At 43.7% G+C, this 24,362-nt stretch overlaps 3 protein-coding genes across 6 annotated transcripts in view; all 3 read right to left on the reverse strand.

The window, feature by feature from the left end:
• The window catches only part of dnajb2 (DnaJ heat shock protein family (Hsp40) member B2), a 266,812-nt gene extending 266,108 nt beyond the window's left edge, over positions 1–704 (reverse strand). For 3 of the 4 annotated variants that reach the window (XR_013811713.1, XM_079732664.1, XM_079732662.1), the window contains exon 1: positions 438–704. The gene's annotated coding sequence lies outside the window, so the exon portion shown is untranslated. The remainder of the gene's footprint in view (positions 1–437) is intronic. The other variant, XM_079732663.1, reaches the window with a different exon arrangement.
• A 968-nt stretch (positions 705–1,672) lies between these two features.
• On the reverse strand, positions 1,673–5,109 carry LOC307072660 (tubulin alpha chain). The gene is made up of 4 exons (XM_079732051.1): positions 4,959–5,109; positions 3,309–3,531; positions 2,998–3,146; positions 1,673–2,803 (listed from the first exon to the last, which is right to left on the reverse strand). Exons 1-4 carry the CDS (start codon positions 4,959–4,961, stop codon positions 1,826–1,828), a joined length of 1,353 nt encoding a protein of 450 aa, XP_079588177.1. The 5' UTR covers positions 4,962–5,109; the 3' UTR covers positions 1,673–1,825.
• Positions 5,110–7,401: 2,292 nt separating this feature from the next.
• Positions 7,402–20,162, reverse strand: LOC307073821 (tubulin alpha-1A chain-like; the record flags this gene model as incomplete). Its single annotated transcript, XM_079733783.1, has 4 exons — positions 7,402–8,373; positions 8,522–8,670; positions 8,912–9,166; positions 20,036–20,162. 4 exons carry the CDS (start codon positions 20,160–20,162, stop codon positions 7,402–7,404), a joined length of 1,503 nt encoding a protein of 500 aa, XP_079589909.1.
• Positions 20,163–24,362: the final 4,200 nt, after the last annotated feature.

Consider the following 24,362-nt stretch of genomic DNA (forward strand, 5'->3'; position numbering starts at 1 on the left):
TAAGGGCCAACGGTGAGGATGTAACTGAACCAAAGCAAAGGAAAGTGAAGCCGGGGCTGTGGGTCCCGGGCCTGTGGGACCCGGGGCCAATTGGGTCCCGGTGTTCCCCTAGAGAACAGCCCTGCGATCATATGGAAGGGAGAGGGAGGCCAAACGCACGTGGTATTACTGTATGTTATTTCCAGCTTACTAGAGTACTAGTCTATGCCGTGGCATTTGACAGCTGCTGTAGTGTCAGACACACACACACGCACGCACGCACGCACACACACGCACTAACACACACACACACACACACACACACACACTAAGGGGTGGCGATAGCAATCACTTGCCTTGTATCTTACAACCTAAGTACAGAACCAATAATCCTAACGTGGTTACAAAGGCAAACATGGTCCACGACGGGAACATGTTGTGAGCAGCCACGACTGTACCTTGAAATAGATCAGATGACAGGAGTGTCGTTCAGCAGCAGAATGAATTTGTGATGTGGTCGTAGTGGCTCAGGAATGCGTTTCTCTGCTCTCCAAAACCTTACAAACACAGCATGACGTGCCCCTCAGAACCCGCCAGAAACCTCACCGCTAGGCCCAGGACAGCCCGACACACAGGCCAATGGCTGTCGCGGAATACCTCTTCTCTTACTCCTATGTGGACGGTTCCGCGGAGACCATAAGTTAACAACAGTCCCTCGGTTTCTCCTGCACCCGTGTGTTGGATCAACTGCGCGCTACGTCATTATCAGCTGAGAGCGGGCTGACGAGGGAGGGAGGGAGGGAGGGAGATAGAGAGAGAGAGAGAGAGAGAGAGAGAGAGAGAGAGAGAGAGAGAGAGAGAGAGAGAGAGAGAGAGAGAGAGAGAGAGAGAGAGAGAGAAAGGGGGGGAGAGAGAGATAGAGAGGGAGGGAGAGAGACAGACAGCCAGAGAGAGAGAGAAACGTCACTCAATCTGTTTGTCTGTCTGCGGCATGGACCCGTCTGCGGCCCAAAGACTTCTGGTGCTTTGAAAGGGACTGAACATCGTCGTGTATTCTCAAAAATATATATTTAAGAACCTGAAATAGCGCCTATGTTCTTATTTTGTATTTGAGAAAGAAACAACATACGTTTACTATAAACTAGTAAACTAGTAGAAACTTATACGAAAAGAAAATGTAGATCTTCTAGTACAAAATGGTGAACCACCCAGTGACCGATGCTCCCCTCTGGTGGTTAATGAAAGCTTTTCAATGCAACTACGGCATATGCATGTAAAATACCGTTATGCAAAGTGTATGGAATAGTAATCTTACTAATCATTTATTTTACTATTGCGAAATCTCCCGGAGAAGTTCACTCAGAGTTTCTGGAACTTTTAGATGCTACACGAAGGACATTAGTGCTGTGTAATAACGTGTGTTTTTCGATTAATCAAATTACACATTATAGACTACTTCAACAAGTTGTCAGGGCGGGTTTGTTTTTTGCAACTTATGTTGTTATAGGGATGAATTACATTTGCCTTGCAAACTTGCCATATAAAATATTCTGCACATACCTTCAAAACCCATGTTATGGATGACAAATAATACTTATAATGGGTGTTTTTTTTCTTATTTTTATCAGCTGCATCTAAATGTTGCATTACGTTATTCTCATACATCTACAAAAATGAATCACACAATCAACAGTTGGAGTGACACTTTCGATTGTTTTATTCATAATACTGTTGGCTGAGCTCCACAGGTTATTATGATGTGGTTTACTAGGGTAACAAGAAATATGTTACCATCATTGTAACTTGGAATGTATGATGGCAGAGCACAGAAATCATTGTTAGCCCTTTAATACTCTTCTCCTTCTTCATCTTCTTCTCCCATGCTGTCAGTGCCAACCTCTTCATAATCCTTCTCCAGAGCGGCCATGTCTTCTCTTGCCTCTGAGAACTCTCCTTCCTCCATGCCCTCCCCAACATACCAGTGGACAAAGGCCCTCTTGGCGTACATCAGGTCAAACTTGTGGTCGAGACGAGCCCAGGCTTCAGCAATGGCAGTGGTGTTGCTCAGCATGCACACGGCCCTCTGGACCTTGGCCAGATCTCCTCCTGGAACCACAGTTGGTGGTTGGTAGTTGATGCCAACCTTGAAGCCTGTGGGACACCAGTCCACAAACTGGATGGTTCTCTTGGTCTTGATGGCAGCGATGGCGGAGTTGACGTCTTTAGGGACCACGTCACCTCGGTACAGCAGACAGCAGGCCATGTATTTACCATGGCGAGGATCACATTTCACCATCTGGTTGGCTGGCTCAAAGCAGGCGTTGGTGATGTCTGCAACGGACAGCTGCTCATGGTAGGCCTTCTCCGCGGAGATGACTGGAGCATAGGTGGCCAATGGGAAGTGGATACGAGGGTAGGGCACCAAGTTGGTCTGGAACTCAGTCAGGTCGACGTTCAGGGCACCATCGAAGCGAAGTGAGGCGGTGATTGAGGACACGATCTGACCAATGAGCCTGTTGAGGTTGGTGTAGGATGGGCGTTCGATGTCGAGGTTTCTGCGGCAGATGTCGTAGATAGCTTCATTGTCCACCATGAAGGCACAGTCTGAGTGTTCCAGGGTGGTGTGGGTGGTCAGGATGGAGTTGTAGGGCTCCACTACAGCTGTGGACACCTGGGGCGCTGGGTACACAGCAAATTCAAGTTTGGATTTCTTGCCATAATCGACAGAAAGACGCTCCATCAGCAGGGAGGTGAAGCCAGAGCCGGTGCCTCCACCGAAGGAGTGGAAGATCAGGAAGCCCTGGAGGCCAGTGCACTGATCAGCCTAGAATGAGACACAAATCACAAGGAAAAAAAATAGTGTCAATCAATAACTCCATCAATCAGTAGCAAAATAAGAAAAAGCCCAAAAAACTTACTAGAAATCATTGAAATATCTGAAAACTCATTGGAACGTTGTCCTAGAGGAATCCGAAAAAGGTGAGACATGGGATAAGATGCAATGATGACGGAACTCACCAGTTTGCGAGTCCTGTCCAGCACCAGGTCAATGATCTCCTTGCCGATGGTGTAGTGGCCGCGGGCGTAGTTGTTCGCTGCGTCCTCCTTTCCAGTGATCAGCTGCTCGGGGTGGAAGAGCTGGCGGTAGGTTCCTGTGCGCACCTCATCTGGAAGGGGGAAAGCGCACTCAATTAAACTCAATCATTAATCTAATCCATACGAAAAAAAGACTCTAATGGCTGCTGCCGTTTAGCTACCAACAGACTCTTGGTTTAACGGCACCCTAATGTCTGCACATTTTGGCTGATTGTGTGCCCAGGTGGCCTTACCAATCACGGTGGGCTCCAGGTCCACGAAGATGGCCCTAGGGACATGCTTCCCGGCGCCGGTCTCGCTGAAGAAGGTGTTGAAGGAGTCGTCGCCCCCTCCAAGGGTCTTGTCGCTGGGCATCTGTCCATCGGGCTGGATGCCGTGCTCCAGGCAGTACAGCTCCCAGCAGGCGTTGCCCATCTGGGCGCCGGCTTGGCCAACATGCATAGAAATACACTCACGCTGGGGAGAGAGAGACACTAGTGTCAGGTCTGATGAAATACACTGGTGCCAACATGGGCTTTGCTTTCTGGAAATGTTTGGATTATGGATTATATCGTATAAAAACCCAAATGAAATAAGGTTAAGTAAAAGCAGAGGCTGATCATTTTTCAATGTTGCCAAAAGAACATCTTTGTCTGATGGGATGGCTCCGCCCTTTTCTTTCCAGCCGCATGGTGACTTGGCACAGAAAAACTTGTACTGTACTATCAACGATCCTGAGTTCTACTTTCACTAGCATTTTAAAGGCAAAACCACTTGACTTGGACAATATTAAAACGAGCATTGATTTGTCTAAAATGCATTTATAGCTAAACAGACTGCCCTTGTCTGCAGCTTAAACCCTGCATTGGGGTGAACACCATCGCAAGGGATTTAAACAAAATAATATCGTAAAAATATACTGGCTTTCTTAAAATGACAATTTGATTGAAAAAGCATAGAAATTAGATATGCTGTAAGAGTCTAATCTATTGGGCGGAGCTGCCCTTCCCCTCCATCTCCATCCTGCGTCTCCTCCCTCTCCTCTCCCTTTGCCCCTCTCTCTCCCCCCCCCCCCCCTCCCCAGCGCCCAACCCCTTCTCTCCTCCCCCATCCTGTCCAGCTGCATAGATTCAGTGTAACTGAGATTTCCCTTATCCCCTTCTCTAGCTCTCTCTCCCGTTTTTCTCTAGAAAAATCCCAACAGCTGCAAAATGGCTGCCAACCAAGTCACGCTAGGCCAGGCCCTGACCACTCCTATCCTCTGGTCTGCGCTATCCATTCCCCCCCCCCCCCCCCCACCCACCCACACACACACACACCCAACTGCCAGGATTGTCCACATCCATTCAAATACTAAAGAGAGACATCTTTTCTCAAAGACAAAGACAATGTACGTTTATATCATAACTTGTTTTTAGAATTAGGTTGTCCCATTGTTCAACTGTAAGATGGGACTCGAAGGGACAGTGACAAACAGACTAGTTCAGGAAGTTGGTCATGTGACCAAGATCCTCCAATACTTGGTTGGGACGCAGCTGGCAAGCTGGTTTTGTGCCATCTTTTGTAACAAAGCAACCACACCCTTCTGTCATTACATTTGAAAACGAAACAAAAATGATAGATGAACACATTATCGCAATCACATTTTTAACAACCTCTATGATGTGGCATAATTTAAACAAAACAATCCTTTTTATGTACATATATATAAATGTATATACATACTGTAAAAATATATATGCAGGCCTATTCAATCTAACAATTCGACCACAGGGCCACCGATTTGAAAAGCTCTTCTCCACGATGTCGGAGACGTGTTTGTCCACACCCACGGGCTGAGGGAGCAGAGCTCCAGAACAAAAGACAGCGGGGACAGATCCCACACTACGTCAGCGGTTACTCACCATTTTGTATGCTTGGCTTGGCTTGCCCTTCGACTGACGTTGAGGATTCAGGAAGAAGGCAGAAGTGAGAAGGAAAAGGAGCGTCCGGGTTTATATCGGCAGAGGAGGAGCCAGAGGATGGGGGTGAGGAGGAGCAGGAGGAGGAGGCAGCAGCCAGCCGCAGAGCCCCGCGGCTGGAAGGAGAGGAGGAGCCAGAGGAGAGGGGTGAGGAGGAGTGGGAGGAGGGGGGTGAGGAGGAGCCAGAGGAGGAGGAGGGGGAGGCAGCGGCAAGCCGCAGAGCCCCACGACGGGAGGGAGCAGCGGACTGAACGTGAAGAGGGGGCGGTCCTTCCTAAAGGGGGCGGTCCTCCTTGGTTTGTTCAGGGTAGGGTCGGAGCCAATATGTCCATGGTCGGAGCGCAGTATCCCATTCATTTGAGATGTTGCGCTTTAACACAAGATTATCTCTTATTTAGGATTTATATACATACGCACACATGCATGGATTACTTCGCGATATAGATTGATGGATCGATGTATAGATAGATAGATGGATAAATGGATAGATGGATAGATCGATATGGATGGCTACATGGATAGATAGATAGATAGATAGATAGATAGATAGATAGATAGATAGATAGATAGATAGATAGATAGATAGATAGATAGATAGATAGATAGATAGATAGATATTTATCGCGAAATAATCCATTCCTTTGTGCGTTCACTTTGCTTTATGTTATTCTAAGGAGGGGAAGGCCTATCGCTGTGGATCACAGGCCGAACCTCCACGTCACTCACTGACACAATCGGCCCGGTGCTGTCAACTCCCATTGAAAATAAAAACTCATGAAGTGGTTGCTTTTCCTTATTACTATCAATGCAATTATCGATGGCATGGATGTGTGACTTGTAAAGTCAGGCAGATATTGCGCATGCCTACTATTCCGGCTCGGAAGGGGCCAGTGGACGCTTGCATACATCCTGACTCGGTGCATTTTACCATCCCTGCTCATAATCTCTGAGACATCCTTACATACCCTGTGGCTTCCTGCCTTGGCTTTAAGTGTCATTTTAATGAAGACTGTGTATCCGTTTTCCCGAATGACTTATATTGCATACAAAGCAAGAGACCAGAAGCCACACACACGCACACACACACACACACACACACACACACACCCACCCACCCACCCACACACACACACACACACACACACACACACACACACACACACACACACACACACACACACACACACACACACACACACACACAGTAGTCCTATTCCTAACACGCCTTGGTCGACAGGTCTTTCTCATCCAGGATGAGCACATACGTGACTTCAAACATGATGGGTTGAATAGAATATATATATATATATATATAAATCTATAGAATGGCTACAGCTCAGTCGGCACATGCGTCCACAACTCCAAACACAACTCTTTGTTGCTCAGTGTCCGTATAAGTCGATGATTTAAGGCTCAACAGACAAATAAATACCTTCTGACAGTAATTTTGGATTATTGAGAAGTGGTGTGATAAAGCTTTTATATCGAGCAAAGAGATAATCCAAGGGAGAAACAGTATTCTAGTATGCAAAAGGTTCTTGAAATAGCTTATTTAAATAAATGTGGCATATTATTGGATAATTAACTCTATACAGTGTTTAATAACTGATCAGTTGGCCCTATTTCAGTGGACCAGTCGTGGACAATAGGGTTTATATTGTTGCTGCAGGCAAGTGTGTGACAGAGCATAATAGAAAAACAACTGCAGTCAGCAAGTCAGCCAGTAACCTCGCCCTATATCCCCCCACCCTCTTTGTTTGTCTCTCGCTCACTTAATCTCTTTTTACCCCCTCCCTTCCCCTGGCCGATCCCCTTCTGTCTCTCTGTAGGGTCCGTTACTGGTTGCTCTTCCGGGATACTGGGATGATCTCTTCCCTCCCCTTCTCCATCACTATCTCTCTCCCTCTCCCCCTTATCTCTCTTCGCCTCTCTAAATCTCTGGCTCTGGCTCATGAACAGCTGAATGGTATGTTGAACGTACACAGGAGTCCTTTCATACCGGGCGTTCCATGAGGGGACATGGGGGAGGGGCACCATGGCCGTCTCCTATCGTCTCACAACATATCTCAATATGAACACGTTTGATAATCTATTTCCCATGTATCCTCCAAAAAGAATATAACATGATATTTTTTATGAATTTGTTTCGTATTTAATTTTTTTATTATATGTTAAATGAAAAAGAGATAGCTCTTCACCAATAATATAGAACTTTCAGACAGATTAAGACTTCAACCTCTAAATATGATTTTAATATGATGGATTACTTTAATCTACTGATGCGTCCTCGTCAGTCAACGCTTCAACCCCTTATATTGGCCACCCTCTATTTGTTAGTCATTATTTAATTAGAAGGAATATGTTTAGAAAGACCATTTGAAGAAGTTCAAAACTCATCTCCCTCATCTTCCTCAATGCTGTCAGTGCCAACCTCTTCATAATCCTTCTCCAGAGCGGCCATGTCTTCTCTTGCCTCTGAGAACTCTCCTTCCTCCATGCCCTCCCCAACATACCAGTGGACAAAGGCCCTCTTGGCGTACATTAGGTCAAACTTGTGGTCGAGACGAGCCCAGGCTTCAGCAATGGCAGTGGTGTTGCTCAGCATGCACACGGCCCTCTGGACCTTGGCCAGATCTCCTCCTGGAACCACAGTTGGTGGTTGGTAGTTGATGCCAACCTTGAAGCCTGTGGGACACCAGTCCACAAACTGGATGGTTCTCTTGGTCTTGATGGCAGCAATGGCGGAGTTGACGTCTTTAGGCACCACGTCACCTCGGTACAGCAGACAGCAGGCCATGTATTTACCATGGCGAGGATCACATTTCACCATCTGGTTGGCTGGCTCAAAGCAGGCGTTGGTGATCTCTGACACAGAGAGCTGCTCGTGGTAGGCCTTCTCCGAGGAGATGACTGGAGCATAGGTGGCCAATGGGAAGTGGATACGAGGGTAGGGCACCAAGTTGGTCTGGAACTCAGTCAGGTCGACGTTCAGGGCTCCATCGAAGCGAAGTGAGGCGGTGATTGAGGACACGATCTGACCAATGAGCCTGTTGAGGTTGGTGTAGGATGGACGTTCAATGTCGAGGTTCCTGCGGCAGATGTCAAAGATGGCTTCATTGTCCACCATGAAGGCACAGTCCGAGTGTTCCAGGGTGGTGTGGGTGGTCAGGATGGAGTTGTAGGGCTCCACTACAGCTGTGGACACCTGGGGCGCTGGGTAGATGGCAAACTCAAGCTTGGATTTCTTTCCGTAATCAACAGAAAGACGCTCCATCAGCAGGGAAGTGAAGCCAGAGCCGGTGCCTCCACCGAAGGAGTGGAAGATCAGGAAGCCCTGGAGGCCAGTGCACTGATCAGCCTATGACATGAAAGTCATAGTAGAATTAGCACAACTGCAATTATAGAAAAAACATGCACATTATGTAAAATGTGGCCAACTGAAAAGCTCCCAGTAGCAGATCTAACTGGCGTTTGATCTTGTTGGTCATCATTAGGAGGAGGCTCACCAGTTTGCGAGTCCTGTCCAGCACAATATCAATGATCTCCTTGCCGATGGTGTAGTGGCCGCGGGCGTAGTTGTTAGCTGCGTCCTCTTTCCCAGTGATAAGCTGCTCAGGATGGAAGAGCTGGCGGTAGGTTCCTGTACGCACCTCATCTACAGAGACATTGTTTTGGTAGGCTATACAAATCTGTGTCTGCGCATTGAACACCAACAAATCTAGTTTACTGCAAATGGCAAACCTGTTTTTCTTATTTTTTAAAGTTCGTACACAATTGTTAAACTAGATTACTGAAAAGTCTCAACCCAGGTGCAATACTGATTAATGCAAAAATGGGAACAGTAATTGTATGTGCAGGTGTGCTAGACAGTTGACGAGCAGCAATGTGTGACTCACCAATCACGGTGGGCTCCAGGTCCACAAAGATGGCCCTAGGGACGTGCTTCCCGGCCGCCGTCTCGCTGAAGAAGGTGTTGAAGGAGTCATCTGCTGAACCGATGGTCTTGCCGCTGGGAACCTGGCCGTCGGGCTGGATGCCGTGCTCCAGGCAGTACAGCTCCCAGCAGGCATTGCCGATTTGTGTCCCAGCTTGGCCCACATGGATGGATATGCACTCACGCTGCAGGGAGGGAGGGGAATAGCTCAGGTCTGCTGTTTGACCAGGGATATCCCCAATTTGAACATTAAAAAAAAGTAATGCGACGAACGGAGTACCCTTTCAGGTTTATACATATGCAAGTATTGATACCATTGAAATGTATCTGTACGCTTAAAATCGAATTCAAAAGGATAAACAAAACTGTAATCACTATCGTATGTAGATTGGATAGGCCTTGAGATAATAAATGATCATGGTTATTAAATGTTTGATTGGCATACAATAGTTGCACACAGCTGCACACAGTAAGAAAGCTAGTAAGTACAGAGGCAGTAAGTATGAAGGCTGATTTCAGTAACCTACCATGATTTCTGTGTGTAGTATATGTTTCTCTTCTGTCCGATGTCCAGGTATCGGTGGGAAGATGTGTGTCAGCCAGCGGTTAGACCCAGCCTTTATATATGCTCGGTGTGAACAGTTACCCGATCCCAGAGGTAATCAGATATAATCAGAGCACACATACACCAGACAATGATCACACCCACTCCTTGGTACACACAGTGGGAAACCAGGTCACCACCCCACTTATTGTGTGTGGGTGCGTGTGTGTGTGTGTGCATGCAATTGTGTGTATGCTTGGGATTGTGTGCATGTGTGCAATTGCTTGAGTTTGTGTTTCGTTTGTGCATCTGTGAACCTGAGGTTTTCAAAAGAATAACTTCAGAGCCTTTGGTGAGAGGAGACTGTAAACCAATGTGCTTGTTTCTGATTGGCTGAAATGCTTTATTAAGTAATAAGTAATAATTAGAGCAAAGGATGGATATCTTGCGTTAGGTATGGGAAATGTATACGTTTTTGAAAGAAATATATCAACTGAAAAGTCTGAAGATAAAGGCCTCATTTAATCATCAAATATATGACATATGATTTAATGGAACCATATATATTACGATATGTATAATACTCATTACAAGGGACCAACCCTGCATGTTGAAATTAGCAAGATTAATTTGATGCAACACTTCTTTGTGAGGGTAACATTGTCAAATACTGTTATTACATAGTACTGTCTCGATATTACATATTAACGACTAGCACAAAATGTCACATAGAACATGGTATTAATCCACAGTAAGTCATGTTGCTAAAGAGGTCTTAGCTGTTTTGAAGCTTCCAACTGGATCCTACTGGTTCCACTAGATAAAAGTGCATTGTTTGCCAAACATTGAACTTTCTTCTTCCCCACATGCATATCCTTAAAGTGACAGATGTGTCTTTAGAAATCAGTACAAAGTGTTGCATATGGGACAGGATCCTGCCAGTCTATTGGTCTGCTGCCCCTTGGAGAATATAGAAACCAAATACAGGTGAATCCATTTAAAGGTGTCTGCTCTCTGAAAGGTGAAAACACAATGCACTCCTGATTTGCCTACTAGCATGGTCTCATTATGAGGAACATAAAAGTCCACCACAGAAACCCTGTTTTCAATGGCAGCCCAGAAAAGGCGTTGTCACCGACGACTCGCCCCGAGCAAGCTTGATCTTTGCAGGGCTGGCTTTAATGTGTGTTAATTTCATACGGATGCACGTTCCTCTGTTCACACACCGTTTGAACTCCTACCTCTGATATACACACACATCTAAATGCAAAAAATGTGGAGGAAGGGAGGGTAGCAATGATGGAATCAAAGGTGAACAAATAACATTGTTTTCGGCTTATTGTATGTTCTTGCTGTGGCAGAATTGCGAGAGCTTCACTTCAGCACGTTGAAAACCAGTCTGACAACTTTAGAAGAACCATGAATTCTCCCTTGGGCTTTCTCTAAGCTGTTTCATTAGTGAATGTTTCACTCATGGTAACTCATGAATTCTAATTAAACTGTATTTATTTTTGTTGCATTGTTTACTTCTCAGTCCCTTTCCTCCAGTAGTGTAAAAAGTGACACTCACTAAAAATGTTTAGAAATGTATTAATGGCAACCTAGGAAGTTAGTAGAACTAAGCAGTGTGACCTGAGTTAACTTACTACCTATTAAACTCCTACCCGTCTCCTATTACACTGCTACTTATTACAGAACGTTTCTGTCCTAGAGCTGAACACAGACCTTGATACTGATACAGAATATGCAAATATGCAGGCGGCTGTGGTTGACTCTACCCAATTTCAGCATTTCTAAGTGTATTATGTAGCCTTATTGTTATTCCAGGATTTTACAGGATTGCACCTTTTATGACACTATCTGTTGCCTTTTAAAACTATAAAGCAATAGCATCCATTAGAACCATCTGTAAAACACGGTATTTGAGGTATTGATTGTAAATAAATCAATGATATTTTTCTTGACCAGATGATTGCTGTATAACAGGGATCACGAAAGAGCCAAAAGCACAGCCACTGCAAAATAACAATAAAAACAGTGCATATAGGAGCAGAAGAACGGGCCTGAGTCACGGCAGTGTCTGTGCATGCGTATTAGTCCTACTACCACTTCCTCTTCAAACACTACTCAGATTTTATTACCACACACACACACTGAGCAAACCGTGCCCTCTTGTTTATGTTTTGCTTGCTGTGTGTAACAGGAGTTACTGTTTGAACAATTGGCCTATATCCCTCTCCTGAAAGTCTTTAGTGATACAAGTTGCCTGTATATATGCCTAAGAACAGAGAATGAGTGACTACCAAATTACTTTGGTGAACAATTGTTACTGTGGCAGTGTTAACCGAAATACCACGGAGGCTGGAAAGCCCCCACTCCTCATGGATTAATCAAAAGACGTGTTTGTTGTCTTTGAGTTACAAACAGCTCATTGTGTGCACTGTGCAGCTACTAGGCTTCTCTTACGCATGGAGAGAGGAATACTAGGACTAAACCACAGTTATGTCTTGATTAGCCTCAACAAAGCACCACTGCACTCTAAATGGGTTTAGTATTATATATGGTGTGTTGAACAAGCGTTGAGAGAGAAAACTCACTTGCTCGAGTGGATAAATGCTCAGATGGGGATTTGAGTATCCCAAATACATCTCCTTTTTTTAGGTATAGTTATTTTCAATAACTAGCTAATATACAGAACTGATAAAGCTAGATCATATGGAGAAAATCCATATCAATAGGGAGAGAAATATACTTCCCTATCTCTTTAATGGAGAGGTTCTAGAAATGACTGAAGACTGGAGGAGATGGAAAAGCAGTGCAGTGCCGACCCCACACCCTGACCAACGGAAGTCTTCCGTTGGAATCCTTAGATGACGTCACGTCATTTTTTTATGCAGTCTTTTGGGATGGTCAGATTGCTCCTGCTCACTTGCATCCACTGTGTTTACCTTCTCTTTCAGCTCCATTCTCTGAGGATTTTTACGTCCCCATGAAGGACAGAAGGCAGGATGTGTGTCCGAGGAAAAGACGATGAGCACACAGCAAGACATAACAACACTATCGATGTTTGACTTCATTAACACTTCAATCATTGTCAATATGTCCATTGCTTATTTGCTTGCTGATTTTTTGAGTCTGAAGAAATGAGTTAAGCCTAAAACACATCTTTACCTCTTGTAGGGTCATGCCATGTCTTATCTGGTGCATGGCAATCAAATATAACTTTCAAGACTGCCTTAAATCACTGTGAATTTCACAATCTTTGGAGCACTGTTATATTGGAATATAATCTGATAGAATTTGTGTTTATTGAAAAGGTCTGGATGGACTTGGAAATGAGTGAGCAGAGCAGTCAGAATATGCATGAGAGTATACAATGCTTGATTTCTGATTGTACTTATGGTCAGGCCAGTATGTGCAATCTATAAGGACACCATTGTCAGCCTCATTCCACACATTTAGTTGTATAGGCGCTTGTTCAGTCACTGATTCAGCTCGGCCGGGAACGGCTTCAAGGGACAAGGCTTTTATATGTTATGGAACTGTTACTGTAATAAAAGGTGAAATAAGGCCACTTCAATAATTAGTCACTTCAGTAGTCTAAATGATCCATTGCCCAGTAAGTCACACACCTAATAAGTACGATCTTAGTAAAGGCTTACTATCAATACAGATCAATATAATAGCGTTCGTAGCCAAGTAACCTGAAAACCCATACCAACTCACCACTACGTTGATATGCTAAGCAAAAATATATATATGGGTATTTTGGTACAGATGAAGCATGCTTATGTGCCATTACATCCCTAGTCTTGTAAGTTACTTACTTTACTAATTTTAGCCTCACATAAAGTGGGTTATTATTCCAGTCATCCCCTAGGGCTAACATTGAGGGCTAACATCCCCTCAAAATTGAGATGCTCGATGGGCACACTCAAAGAAACTGAGAACGCTCCAGTTGCAACTTGCTCCCACAATACCTTGCGAGAAAATGGAAAATCAAGAAAAATCCTAGGCAAGATGACAGGCGAAAAGATGCGACAGGATTGAAAACCACAAATGTAAGTGTTTTCTATGTTAATAATAAGGCCGGGCTCCACAGCAGCCCGGGCGCGGAGCCTGCAGCCCGGCCGGGGCTCTGAAGCCCAGCCGTGGACCGCGGTCGGGCGGCCCGCGGTCGGGGAGCTGCCGGGCTCATGAGTCATGTTGTATGATATCCATATGTTCCATGTTCTAGGGACTCCAGGTTGAAGATATGCTTTATTACCCTTCAAAGTAATGCAATAATTCGTTTTAAAAATGCTTATTAGAATGGTGGATCAATGTGATGTCACTTCTTTTTATAAACCAGTGTATTTTTTCATTAATATTGGTATCTATCTATCTATCTATCTATCTATCTATCTATCTATCTATCTATCTATCTATCTATCTATCTATCTATCTATCTATCTATCTATCTATCTATTTACCTGTTATTATATATTGTACATAACATGTGGCCATCTAACCCAGTTCTACCATATAATTCCTTCTTATTTGTTATTTGTTATGTTTTCTTTCAGGAGATCATTGAGGCCGCTGCCATCACAGAGCCCATCCCTCCACCACTTCAAGCACCTCTTTTGCATTGGTAGCCCTAAAACTCCCAGGAAGACAGAAAGATTAACCATCCACCGACCAAGTTATTGATAAAATGTGATGGTTAATGCCTTTTTGTAATGCGCAAAATTAGTTCCATTATATCACTGGTTCTTGTTTGTATGATATTTATTAGGTGTGTGCATCTCTCCTTTATAGGACGATCCGATGGGCATCTAGATACGTGTGCTATGATATGATTCAGGGACGATACATTTTAATATGGAACGATTCAATGCAATTCGATTTAATGTTCTAACGGTCCGGTGCGATTTGATGAGATCTGAATCAATCTGATGGATACAGTTAATATTAATTAGCTGTAACGTTAACGCATACATTTTCTATTAATTAAAATAAGCCTTCTATAAAAGAGACATTGCCTACTTTCGAATATATATATATGGTATAGGGACCATGGAATCTTAGGTTTTTATATTTATTTCTTTATGTAAATAAAGTGTTTCCTCTTTAAAGTGTTCTTGTTCTTAACCGATTCTTATCTAATACCACCTTTAACATGTAGCTAAATGACATTCAAAATAAATGGTATATTACGAGGGACAGATTGTAGTATTAAAAAATCCTTTATTTAAACATGGCAATTACAAAATACATAATATAAATACCATTTCAGGTTAAACATCTTTACAATGGAGCTTGCTCGTTGCCCGAGACAATGGCAGCCAGTCTGTCCCTTGTAGCATTACCAGGTGTCTGGTTATCTGCTAGGGGGTCACGGGGAGGTTGGGAGTCATGCTAGTGATGACGTCACAGGGTAGGGTTGACCCATTTGGTAGGGGAAGAAGGGTAGGGGTAGGGGATCGGCTTAAAAGTTAGGGTTAGGGTTAGGGGTAGGGTTGAGCAATGAGCAATGAATTCGGATTCAGCCTTAGTCTTCACATGGCAAAGCTGGAATTTACTTTGTTTGTGTTGTACTCGACTTGATCTAGCGTTGTGTCATGAAACATACGAGTTAAACATGGTATGCCGCAGTACCCTGGTAGAACCAGACTGCTAGGTTCAGCACAGTGCCCCATGAGCGCCCTCCCCCATAAGAAAATAATATTCTAATTCCAATGATTACTTTTCCTCGCACAATGCCACCATTACACCTGCTTAGGGGTAACTAAAACTAAAAGTAGTTTGTGTTGTGGACCTGTTTTGATTTAGTCATGCAAACCCCACCCTAGTTAACAATGACTTTGTCACTAAACTGTGTTATAACTTACACAAAGCTGGTGCAACCGCCCCCGGGCCGACCAAGGGAGGGACCAATCAGAGGACTCTGTGGTTCTAGGCGGCGGGTTACATTTGATGAAGCAAGGTGCCTTGCACTCTCTGCTCATTACGATTTTTCATATAATTGCCTGATGAGTTTTATCTAGCAACCGCATACACAATTTATATAACATAACATATGAAAACGTAACATTATAAATGTTTAAACTTGACTGGTGAACCATCATCAAGAATAGTGTGAATTTATATTTTTCTCTTGCATGCTCTTGAATAGGTCTAGTGCCAGGGTCATTCTCATTAGCACCACTATCACACTCACACCTGGTGGTGAAGTGGCGCCCTTTAATAGGAACTCAAGTAGGTTGTGTCTCCAATAAGTGAATTCACTGTGCTGCATCATACAGCTCTGCTATCACTTCCAGCACTGCTTAAATGACAATAACACTAAAATCAATTCTTCCGGGGTATGTATCCTTCGGTGACTTCACGTCAAGGCTCGGTCCCACCAACAGCCTGGTCTCCTTTCTGACACTGCGTGGCCATGCCCCGCCTCCTCTCTAGTAGGTGCTTTTGGGAGTTTACCACTTTGTCGATGGAAGTCCTCAAAACCAGAGCCATTCAGAAAGAGAGCCGCGACTTCTCCGTCCGCTACATTTTTCACTTTTAAAAGGCAAGACGTTTAATGATCAGATTGTATATTTTCAGCAGATCTGAATCAAATGAACATAAAGCATGTGCGTTTATTATCCCCATTAATGAGTCGATTTGGGGAACGTTAACAGGAAACAGATTAGGCTAACGTGAGAATACTAGATCATGTAAGCAACACGTTAACCACGAACAGCTATTATTTTTAAATTCCTTGAAATTAGTATTATCACTTTTATAATAAAACGTTACACAATAAAGACAAGGGCTATGTTTATAGTACATCACTATTCATATGGATTTAGACTATAAGAACGTTTTATTACTGTATTATATAAGTAATCTTGTTATTGTGTATTAGTATCCTACAGCAGTGGGTGCTGAGCGGTGGAGCGGTACTGAGTGGACCATGGAGAGATGAAAACATAATGTATGTTTAAAATAAGCCATTTGTATTATAAAACACGGTCTTGGCTGGGTGCTGCAGGTTGGCATGTGGAGGAACAGTGATATTGCCTGGCTGCTGGGAGGTGGTGTGTGGAGGAGCAGTGATGTTGCCTGGCTGCTGGGAGGTGGTGTGTGGAGGAGCAGTGATGTTGCCTGGCTGCTGGGAGGTGGTGTGTGGAGGAGCAGTGATGTTGCCTGGCTGCTGGGAGGTGGTGTGTGGAGGAGCTGTGATTTTGCCTGGCTGCTGGTGTGTGGAGGAGCAGTGATATTGCCTGGATGCTGGGAGGTGGTGTGTGGAGGAGCAGTGATGTTGCCTGGCTGCTGGGAGGTGGTGTGTGGAGGAGCAGTGATGTTGCCTGGCTGCTGGGAGGTGGTGTGTGGAGGAGCAGTGATGTTGCCTGGCTGCTGGTGTGTGGAGGAGCAGTGATGTTGGCTGGGTGCTGCGTAGCAGCAATGGTTAGTCCAAAGCACTTGCCGGATGTTGAAGCTTGGCTACTGATGTTCATTTTCATATTTTTGGATTGGCTCTTGCTTCCAAGATGCCCATCTTTTAAGTGTTGTTTTGTCTTTCATTTCATATTTATTTTGCCCTAATTTCTTAACCTCAGCCGTATTTATCTTTGAAAGATTTTTCTTGGACTCCACAGAATGATAGAAGCCTGCTGGAGAGGGACTGATCTTCTCTCGCAGGACAACCACTGCATTGGGGAGCTCTATGAGGGAGGAACCACTTTTGGTCCAAAATAGTTCCTCAATTTGGTAAATAAATTCATAGGCTTCGTGGGATAGATTAGAAAGAGCACCAGCCTTGAACTATTTTAAGTTCACTAATATATTTCTGAAGCAGCACTTTGTGCTCTGTTGCAATTTAGTTGTTGAGACATGATTTTTGTATTTAGATACACAAATCAGTTTTGTCATCTTTTTTCAAGCATTTCCCTTTTCTTTTTAATAAATCAAATATCAAGCATCCCAAATCCCTGTGATTTAATGTATCCTATTGAAAAGCAGTTTTCTGCACATGTTAAAGAGAGATTTCTTCACTTGCAAGTGGAAACAAATGTCATAAATATGTCATATTGGATTATATAATTTGTATAATTGTATAAATTATCACCTGCAGGGTGCATAAAAATTGTTTCGAGAAAGATAAATTGAATCGAACATATTTAGAAATAAAACAATTCCAAACAATAATGAGCAACATGCGCTATAACCAAAGATATATAAAGTATTTCAACGAGGCAGGTGGCTGTTCACCCTAATACTCAAATATTAGCATTTTTTTCTTAAACAAACAAAAACATATTGACATTAAAACATAAACGGCTCAGGGTGCTAAATATTGTTAATAATTCCTATGGTATCCAATACAAAGTGAATGGGGGTGTGGCCAAGTGGGCCCGGCCCGGACCGCGGCGCCACGGTTTGCATCCTGCTTTAAGGCTCGGCCCTAAAAAAAGGCTGCTCTCCATTTTTGACACAGCGTGGCAACGCCCCGCACTCCCTCCAGTGGCTGCTTGTGGGAGTTCACCACTTTGTCATGGAAGCGTTCAAAACCAGGAAATCACCTTCAACGTCCGGCAACCCCTGAAGTGAACAGCCCTAAAGTGTTTTCGACTAACCACTGCTCCTACAACTCAAAGTGTAGGGATCCGAACACTGAGATAACATAAAAATGTTTTGGATTCAGTCGCTCTTTAACAGGATTGCACAGTGAACGATTTACCGTGTGTTGTGCAGGCTGGATCTGGATTGTCACAGGGACACTGCATAGACACTGATCATTCCCACACACCTTTTGTCCCAACACATTTTTTTAAGGTTTTCTAATGCATCCAAGTTCCATTTAAATTCGTGTTGTATCCTAGCAGTCTGCTTTAAAAATATGGAAACATTTTATTGCCATTATAAATATTGATTCTCTGGACTCCAATGAGGTTGTAACTCTATATTACAACCCTAAATAATCGGCTAATAATAAAACGAATATAATGCATGTGTGCAACTGTTTCATACACACCATTCAGAATGCAAACACACAATTTTTTTTAATCTTGATCCAGATTTGCATGTTGAAATGAGTCTCACTAAAACATGATGTCACCACACTGAGCGGCGCCACAAGATGGCGCTTGGTTTTCTTTATTTATTCATTTATTAGTATCTATCCCAATTAAATACAAATACATGTTTGTATTAAATTATAGATTATATGGAACATAATAATGTACATACAATTAAATTGCACACATATGTGCAAGAAATGTAGCCTAATTTGCCTTTATTCTAGATTTGCATGCAATTTGTTATGTACAATAAAACCTCGGCCCAAATTAGGATAGAAGTCTTGAAGTGTTAATATTAATCTATATAACCGTATCCACACTTTCAAGGAACCCTTTCAAAGATTGATAAGAACTGATTCATTTGAGCGATTCGATTCGTTTTTTCAGGAAGAGGAGATAACAACCCGCCGTCGGTAAGAGTCTCCACCTAGTGGACGTTTTCTCAACTACTTACATTGACCACCAGCGGAGATGTGAGTGTGAGTTCTTCAGCATTAAGCTGCCGTTAAACAAATTACTTACAAATTAACCATCACCTTTCAACTGCAACACAAATTATGAATATTCTTTACAGCAGTATGTCAGCAACCTGAAATTCGAAAGTTACACCACAGACAAGATAAGGATAACCTGCCCACAGTGAATCCTCCCACCGTTCTGTTAGAGAATACATCACAGTTTCCCTGCTGGCTTCACTAGCGAAGTAAAGTATGGCGTTTCTATTAGACAAAGGTTCATTGTGGCTATACTTAACACGAGGCATATAGCCCTGTTCACAGTGGTGTCATAGGACAATGCACGCTCATACTGACACATAATTATAATGTAGGATAGGTGTTGCTCATACTGACCCCTAATAATAATGTAATTGCAATAAATGACAATATACCTTGATACATAAAAGTACCTGTCTGTCTGATACTTTAATGCATCCATTGCAGATAGTTAATATTTTTTATCTTCACTGGAAGTCACTAGTGAAATTGCGATAAACTTGCAGATATTGCAACTCTATGGACTGCTTGGGTCATCCTCTCTGTAAAGGAATGCTATTTGTTTCACAAAAATCAACGTTTGGTATGTGAGCACCATTCTGACGTATATAGCCAGCGTACCGATTACACGTTCTGGGAAGTGTGTGTGTTTAGGTGTGTGTATGTATGTGTGTGTGTGTCTGTTTGTGTGTGAAGAACTGTATTTGTTGACATTTGATATGTTTCAAAGTATTTAGTTTTTGGACTTGGAGAGCAACAAAGGACGCAAGAACTCCTTTAGATTCTTCTTAGTATTGCAATTCTCTTGTATCTTCCCAGTTGAACGGTAAACAGGTAAGCAAGGTTCTTCTTCCCGTAGTTGTCTTCTGGTCTGGCATTCCACACAGTCCCTGACCTCCTTACGAAGCCTGTGCCACACAAACTTTGCTGCCAACAACCACTGTGAGGGCTTACTACCTGGGTGTGAGAGGCTGTGGAGCACATCGTCGTCTCCAACTCACGGTAACAATGGGGTGTGGCTGATCGGTGGTAATGCCACACAGGTGCGAGATTGTTAGTGGCGTCAAACTGGACGTCAGACAGCTGCAGACTCGTGATGGCTGTCCTGTAGGCCTGGTCAGCGTCCATCTTGGCGTAGTCAATGTCCAAATGCAAATTAGTTGACGGCAGCTCGGAAGAGGCACTCCGAGATGTTAAGCGAGGTGCCTCGGCTGGCAACGGACCAAGGCTCAGTGACCTTGGCCATGGCAGACATAAGGGGCTTGTGGTCGACAAACGCTGTGAATGGACGGGCCTCCATCAGGAAACGGAAATCACGTACAGCAAGGTAGAGTTCAAGGAGATCGCAGTCAAAAGCACTGTATATCCGGACTTCCAGTTAGCATGTAAACAAGGAGGACGTGTTGTGCGGGGCTCCCGGGCATTCTTCGATATTTGATTTAAACTAGCACCACACACAACGCAAAATACTTATTTTGCTTGGGTATAACGAACCCTGACTGTTTGGTGTTGATGGGCCGCAGCAGGCAGAAGGAGAATGGGCAGAATTCAACCGAGAAAGAGGCAGCCACGATGTCCGACTGTCATAGCGGCGGCGATGACCTGCCGCCGGATCTTGACAGCTCCGTGCTGTTCTGTTATCCGACCTGACAACAACCGTTACTGCAACCATGAAAATGGTAGTGAGTGAAGCTTTGAAGCCCATTTCTGCTGCCCAAGAGGCTATTAAGTCAACCGCTGTCTCGCTCAACCTGAAGATAACTGGCATGGAGACAGCCATCTCTGACGACAGTGATCAAATCGTTGCCCTCGAGGATACATGTGCTCATTTGCAATCTGAAAATGCACAACTGATGGCTAACACCGAGGATTTGGAATCACGGTCACGTCACAATAATCTACGCATGATTGGAATCCTGGAGAAGGTAGAGGGGGCAGACCCAATCAAGTTTATGGCTACTTTTCTTATTGAGGTCCTTGGCGCCGGCTTCTGTTCCTCACCCGCCCCCCCCCCCTCATTGTCCGATTCCACTACTTCAGCAATAAGGAGCACGTTCTGAGACGAGAGAGGGATGCGCAGCAGCTCAACTACCATGGACAGAATTTGTACTTTTTTCACGACATGACCACCAACATCGCAAAGAAGAGAGCTTATTTTGCTGGTGTGAAGCGCTTTCTCTACCAGATGCAAGTCAAATTCTCCCTCCTGTTCCTGGCCCGTCTACGCAAGGAGCATCACAAGAAGAGTTTTTTTGAATGCCTAAAAGAAGCCCAGGCATTTTACGATTCCCACTTTTCTGCCCGCTGAGGATTTTCACTAGAATATTTTCCTTTAGGGTCGCATTTCCCATTTAGCCCCGTTTATCTTTGCATACACAGATAGCACCACACTACAAACAACCACACAACACAGTTTAATCCACAGTTTACCATACATTCATTTGTCCGTCAAAACACAACGCTCACAATTCAAGTACCCTTCTTTCTGTCCGTCCGGCAAACTGGTCCATGGGGAACGCGTGCCGCATTGGAACCAGGGCTTTATTTTCTGTTCCGGGACAGTTCATTTGGTTTGCTAATATATGGGGTGGTGAGGTAGCGTTTGTGCTTCTGAGTGTCGTTGTTATGGTTGGTGTGAGTTATGTCAATGAGTTGACAATGTGTTGTGTGTGTATATATTTTTGTATGCATCATTTAAGGAAGATACAATGTTAGGGCTATTTTTCAGTGGCGTTTTGATGATTGATCATGGGTGTATTGATGTGTCACCTATCCCAGTGGGCTCTTCCAATTGGCCTCTGATTGGTAGGCCTATTTAATGGAAAGACTCAGTGAGGAAAGAAAAGGCGGGCATTTGAGATGCAACTGCTTGAGAGGCTGTATTCTTTTGTTTGCCTTTTGCATGTTTTATAATATAAGTATAAATAAACTGACAGCATTTTCCTTAAACTCTCTGAGCCTCCTCCTGCTTTCTAAAAGTTCACTCCTTGGGTGCGTCCCGTCCCGCATGTGAGTTGGGGGTTCAATACCTCTTTCACAGATATATTCTGATAAACCAGACTGACTGTTTTTAAGTTGAACATTGATAGTTTTTCCCAGCTGAGGTGAAATTCCCCATGCTCGGATTGTCCCATTGCATTAAACATTCCCGGGAGTATGTCCTTACCGCCTCACATTGCTGGTTATGTTCGCCTTGGACATAATAAATCCATCAAGTCCAAAAGATGACAGCGTAAAGTATGTCCTTGGCGACTGCTTGAATGAACAATCATATTTAATCCATTTCCATCAACGATTGAATAAAAATAGGGAACTTACTGTACATCTAACAAACAAAACAAAACAAAACGCGGACAAACAAACACCTGCCACCGGTCACTACAGGATGAGTAGTGCCCCCTTCACACCGGCAGGATCTTCTGTTCATGGATACTTTGCATCCCAGTGCGAAGATGTTGTGTGAGAGTCTTCATGGACATTATTTCAAGCTCCCATTCTTCAGCCAGTGTCATTTATTTTCCTTCTGGTTGGCAGTTTCCACAGCGACATCCTTCACACTTTCAATGCTGTCCCATCCCCACCACTCCAGGAACTCACGGTTTGCAGCAGCTGTAACCGTTCCTTTGGCACTGTACTTTCGCTGCATACGGGCTGCTTCAGTACTTGGGCTCCCAACTATCTCCTCATACTTTACTGCAGCAGTTCTCATGGAGCGGACTCATGTGCTGCCACCTCTATCTCCTCAAACAGGTCGGGGTGTGCTCCGCCCACTGTCTTTACCAATGGACTCTCCCACAAGGCGAGGTCCCAAACAACTTTACCTCTTTGTGGAGCAAGTCTTCCCTCACAGTGGCTGATGAGAAGATCAATCTTTTCCGGCCTCCTTAATTCCCCTAGCTTTACTTCTGGGAAGAACTTCTGTAACTTTTCAGGCTTGACAACTTTGATCCTCTTCTCCAGTTGAGTCAGGTGCACTTCATGTGCATCCAGGTGAGTACTCTCCACAGATAACTTCTCCGCCCGACTGCAGGCCTTCTCTCCTTCAATGATTGCAGTTGTGATAGCATATTGGCCATATCTGGACCACAGGTTTGTTTGGAAAATTCTTATCACCTCTCCAAACCTTGCATCTGCTTCGTGAGTGGTTCTCTCAACGTCTAGCTCCTCCTTCTCGAGAACCGCGTCTTCCTCTTCTGACTTTTGAAACTCAGCCAAAAGCCCTGTCTTGCAATCATCATTCGCTTCAAGAATGATTTTCTGGCAGTATGAGAGCTTGACGAACTCCTCCCTCAGCTCTGCTTCCACCATGCTGTCTGCCCCTTTGCTGAGGAAGTTGGCCTGTCTGGTGACGGTGCTTTTCGCAGCAGTTCTCTCCTTCTTGAGCTGCCTCACCATCTTTCCCAAGACATCTTCCGCCATCTTGACCTCACAAACCAGCACAGCTCTCTTTTCCTACGTCAACAGCTTTTCCTGGACTTCCAAGTCCTTTTATTCTCTTCTTTAAGCTGCTCCGCTGGTTTTCAACTGTCAAGTTATCTGGGTTTCGTTTTCATTTTTGCTTGCCCAACTTGAAATGGCATGGATAAGACAAGGGCCGCAGGACAGCTCAAATCCTTTTCCTTGTTTTTATTGAACATGAAATGTTCGAAACAAGCATTTCGGATTAGGATTAGGTTGAAAACCTATTGATACAAAGAGAAAAATGAAATCAAGTTAGTTCTCCAAATAAATGGAAAATGCGTAATCAAATCCAAATATATCAGTTAGTTATCATCATAAACAAAATTATCTAAATGTGACCTCTGTCTTCACAGTACATCAAGTTGGTATTTATCAAATCAACAAAAGTGAAGTGATCAGTGTGGTCTGCTAAAAATGACTGAAATGCCTTTTTCTTGTCTCTAAGGGTGGCCGGCAGAGTCATTATCAGCAACAAGTTTTTCGCAATAGCTAGAGTTTTGCTAGCTACACAAAGTTTAGCCCAGAAAAGTATACCTGCCAAATCTGTACCTATTAGATAAATACTATAGTAAGGTTTTGAAGGAGTATAGATCTGATGTGGTCATCCTTTTCGTCCATTGTCCCAAATAGGCCAAAGAGTAAATGGGTCAGTGACAAATAAGGTTTGGCATGATGACCATTTCAAAAATATGTTTCAAACCTATTAAAACAACATGCCCAAGGAACGTTAGAATTAGAATGTATATTTTGCATTTCTGTTGGTTTCATAGTATTTGACATGACATTTTTACCATTTTTAACCAAATACAGAACTAATGGCCCTTTATATTGTCAAATGGTGTAACCATAAATAAATGACAAATATTC

Source organism: Pollachius pollachius (assembly GCF_949987615.1).
Source record: "Pollachius pollachius genome assembly, chromosome: 3".
In the NCBI taxonomy this organism is placed as follows: Eukaryota; Metazoa; Chordata; class Actinopteri; order Gadiformes; family Gadidae; genus Pollachius; species Pollachius pollachius.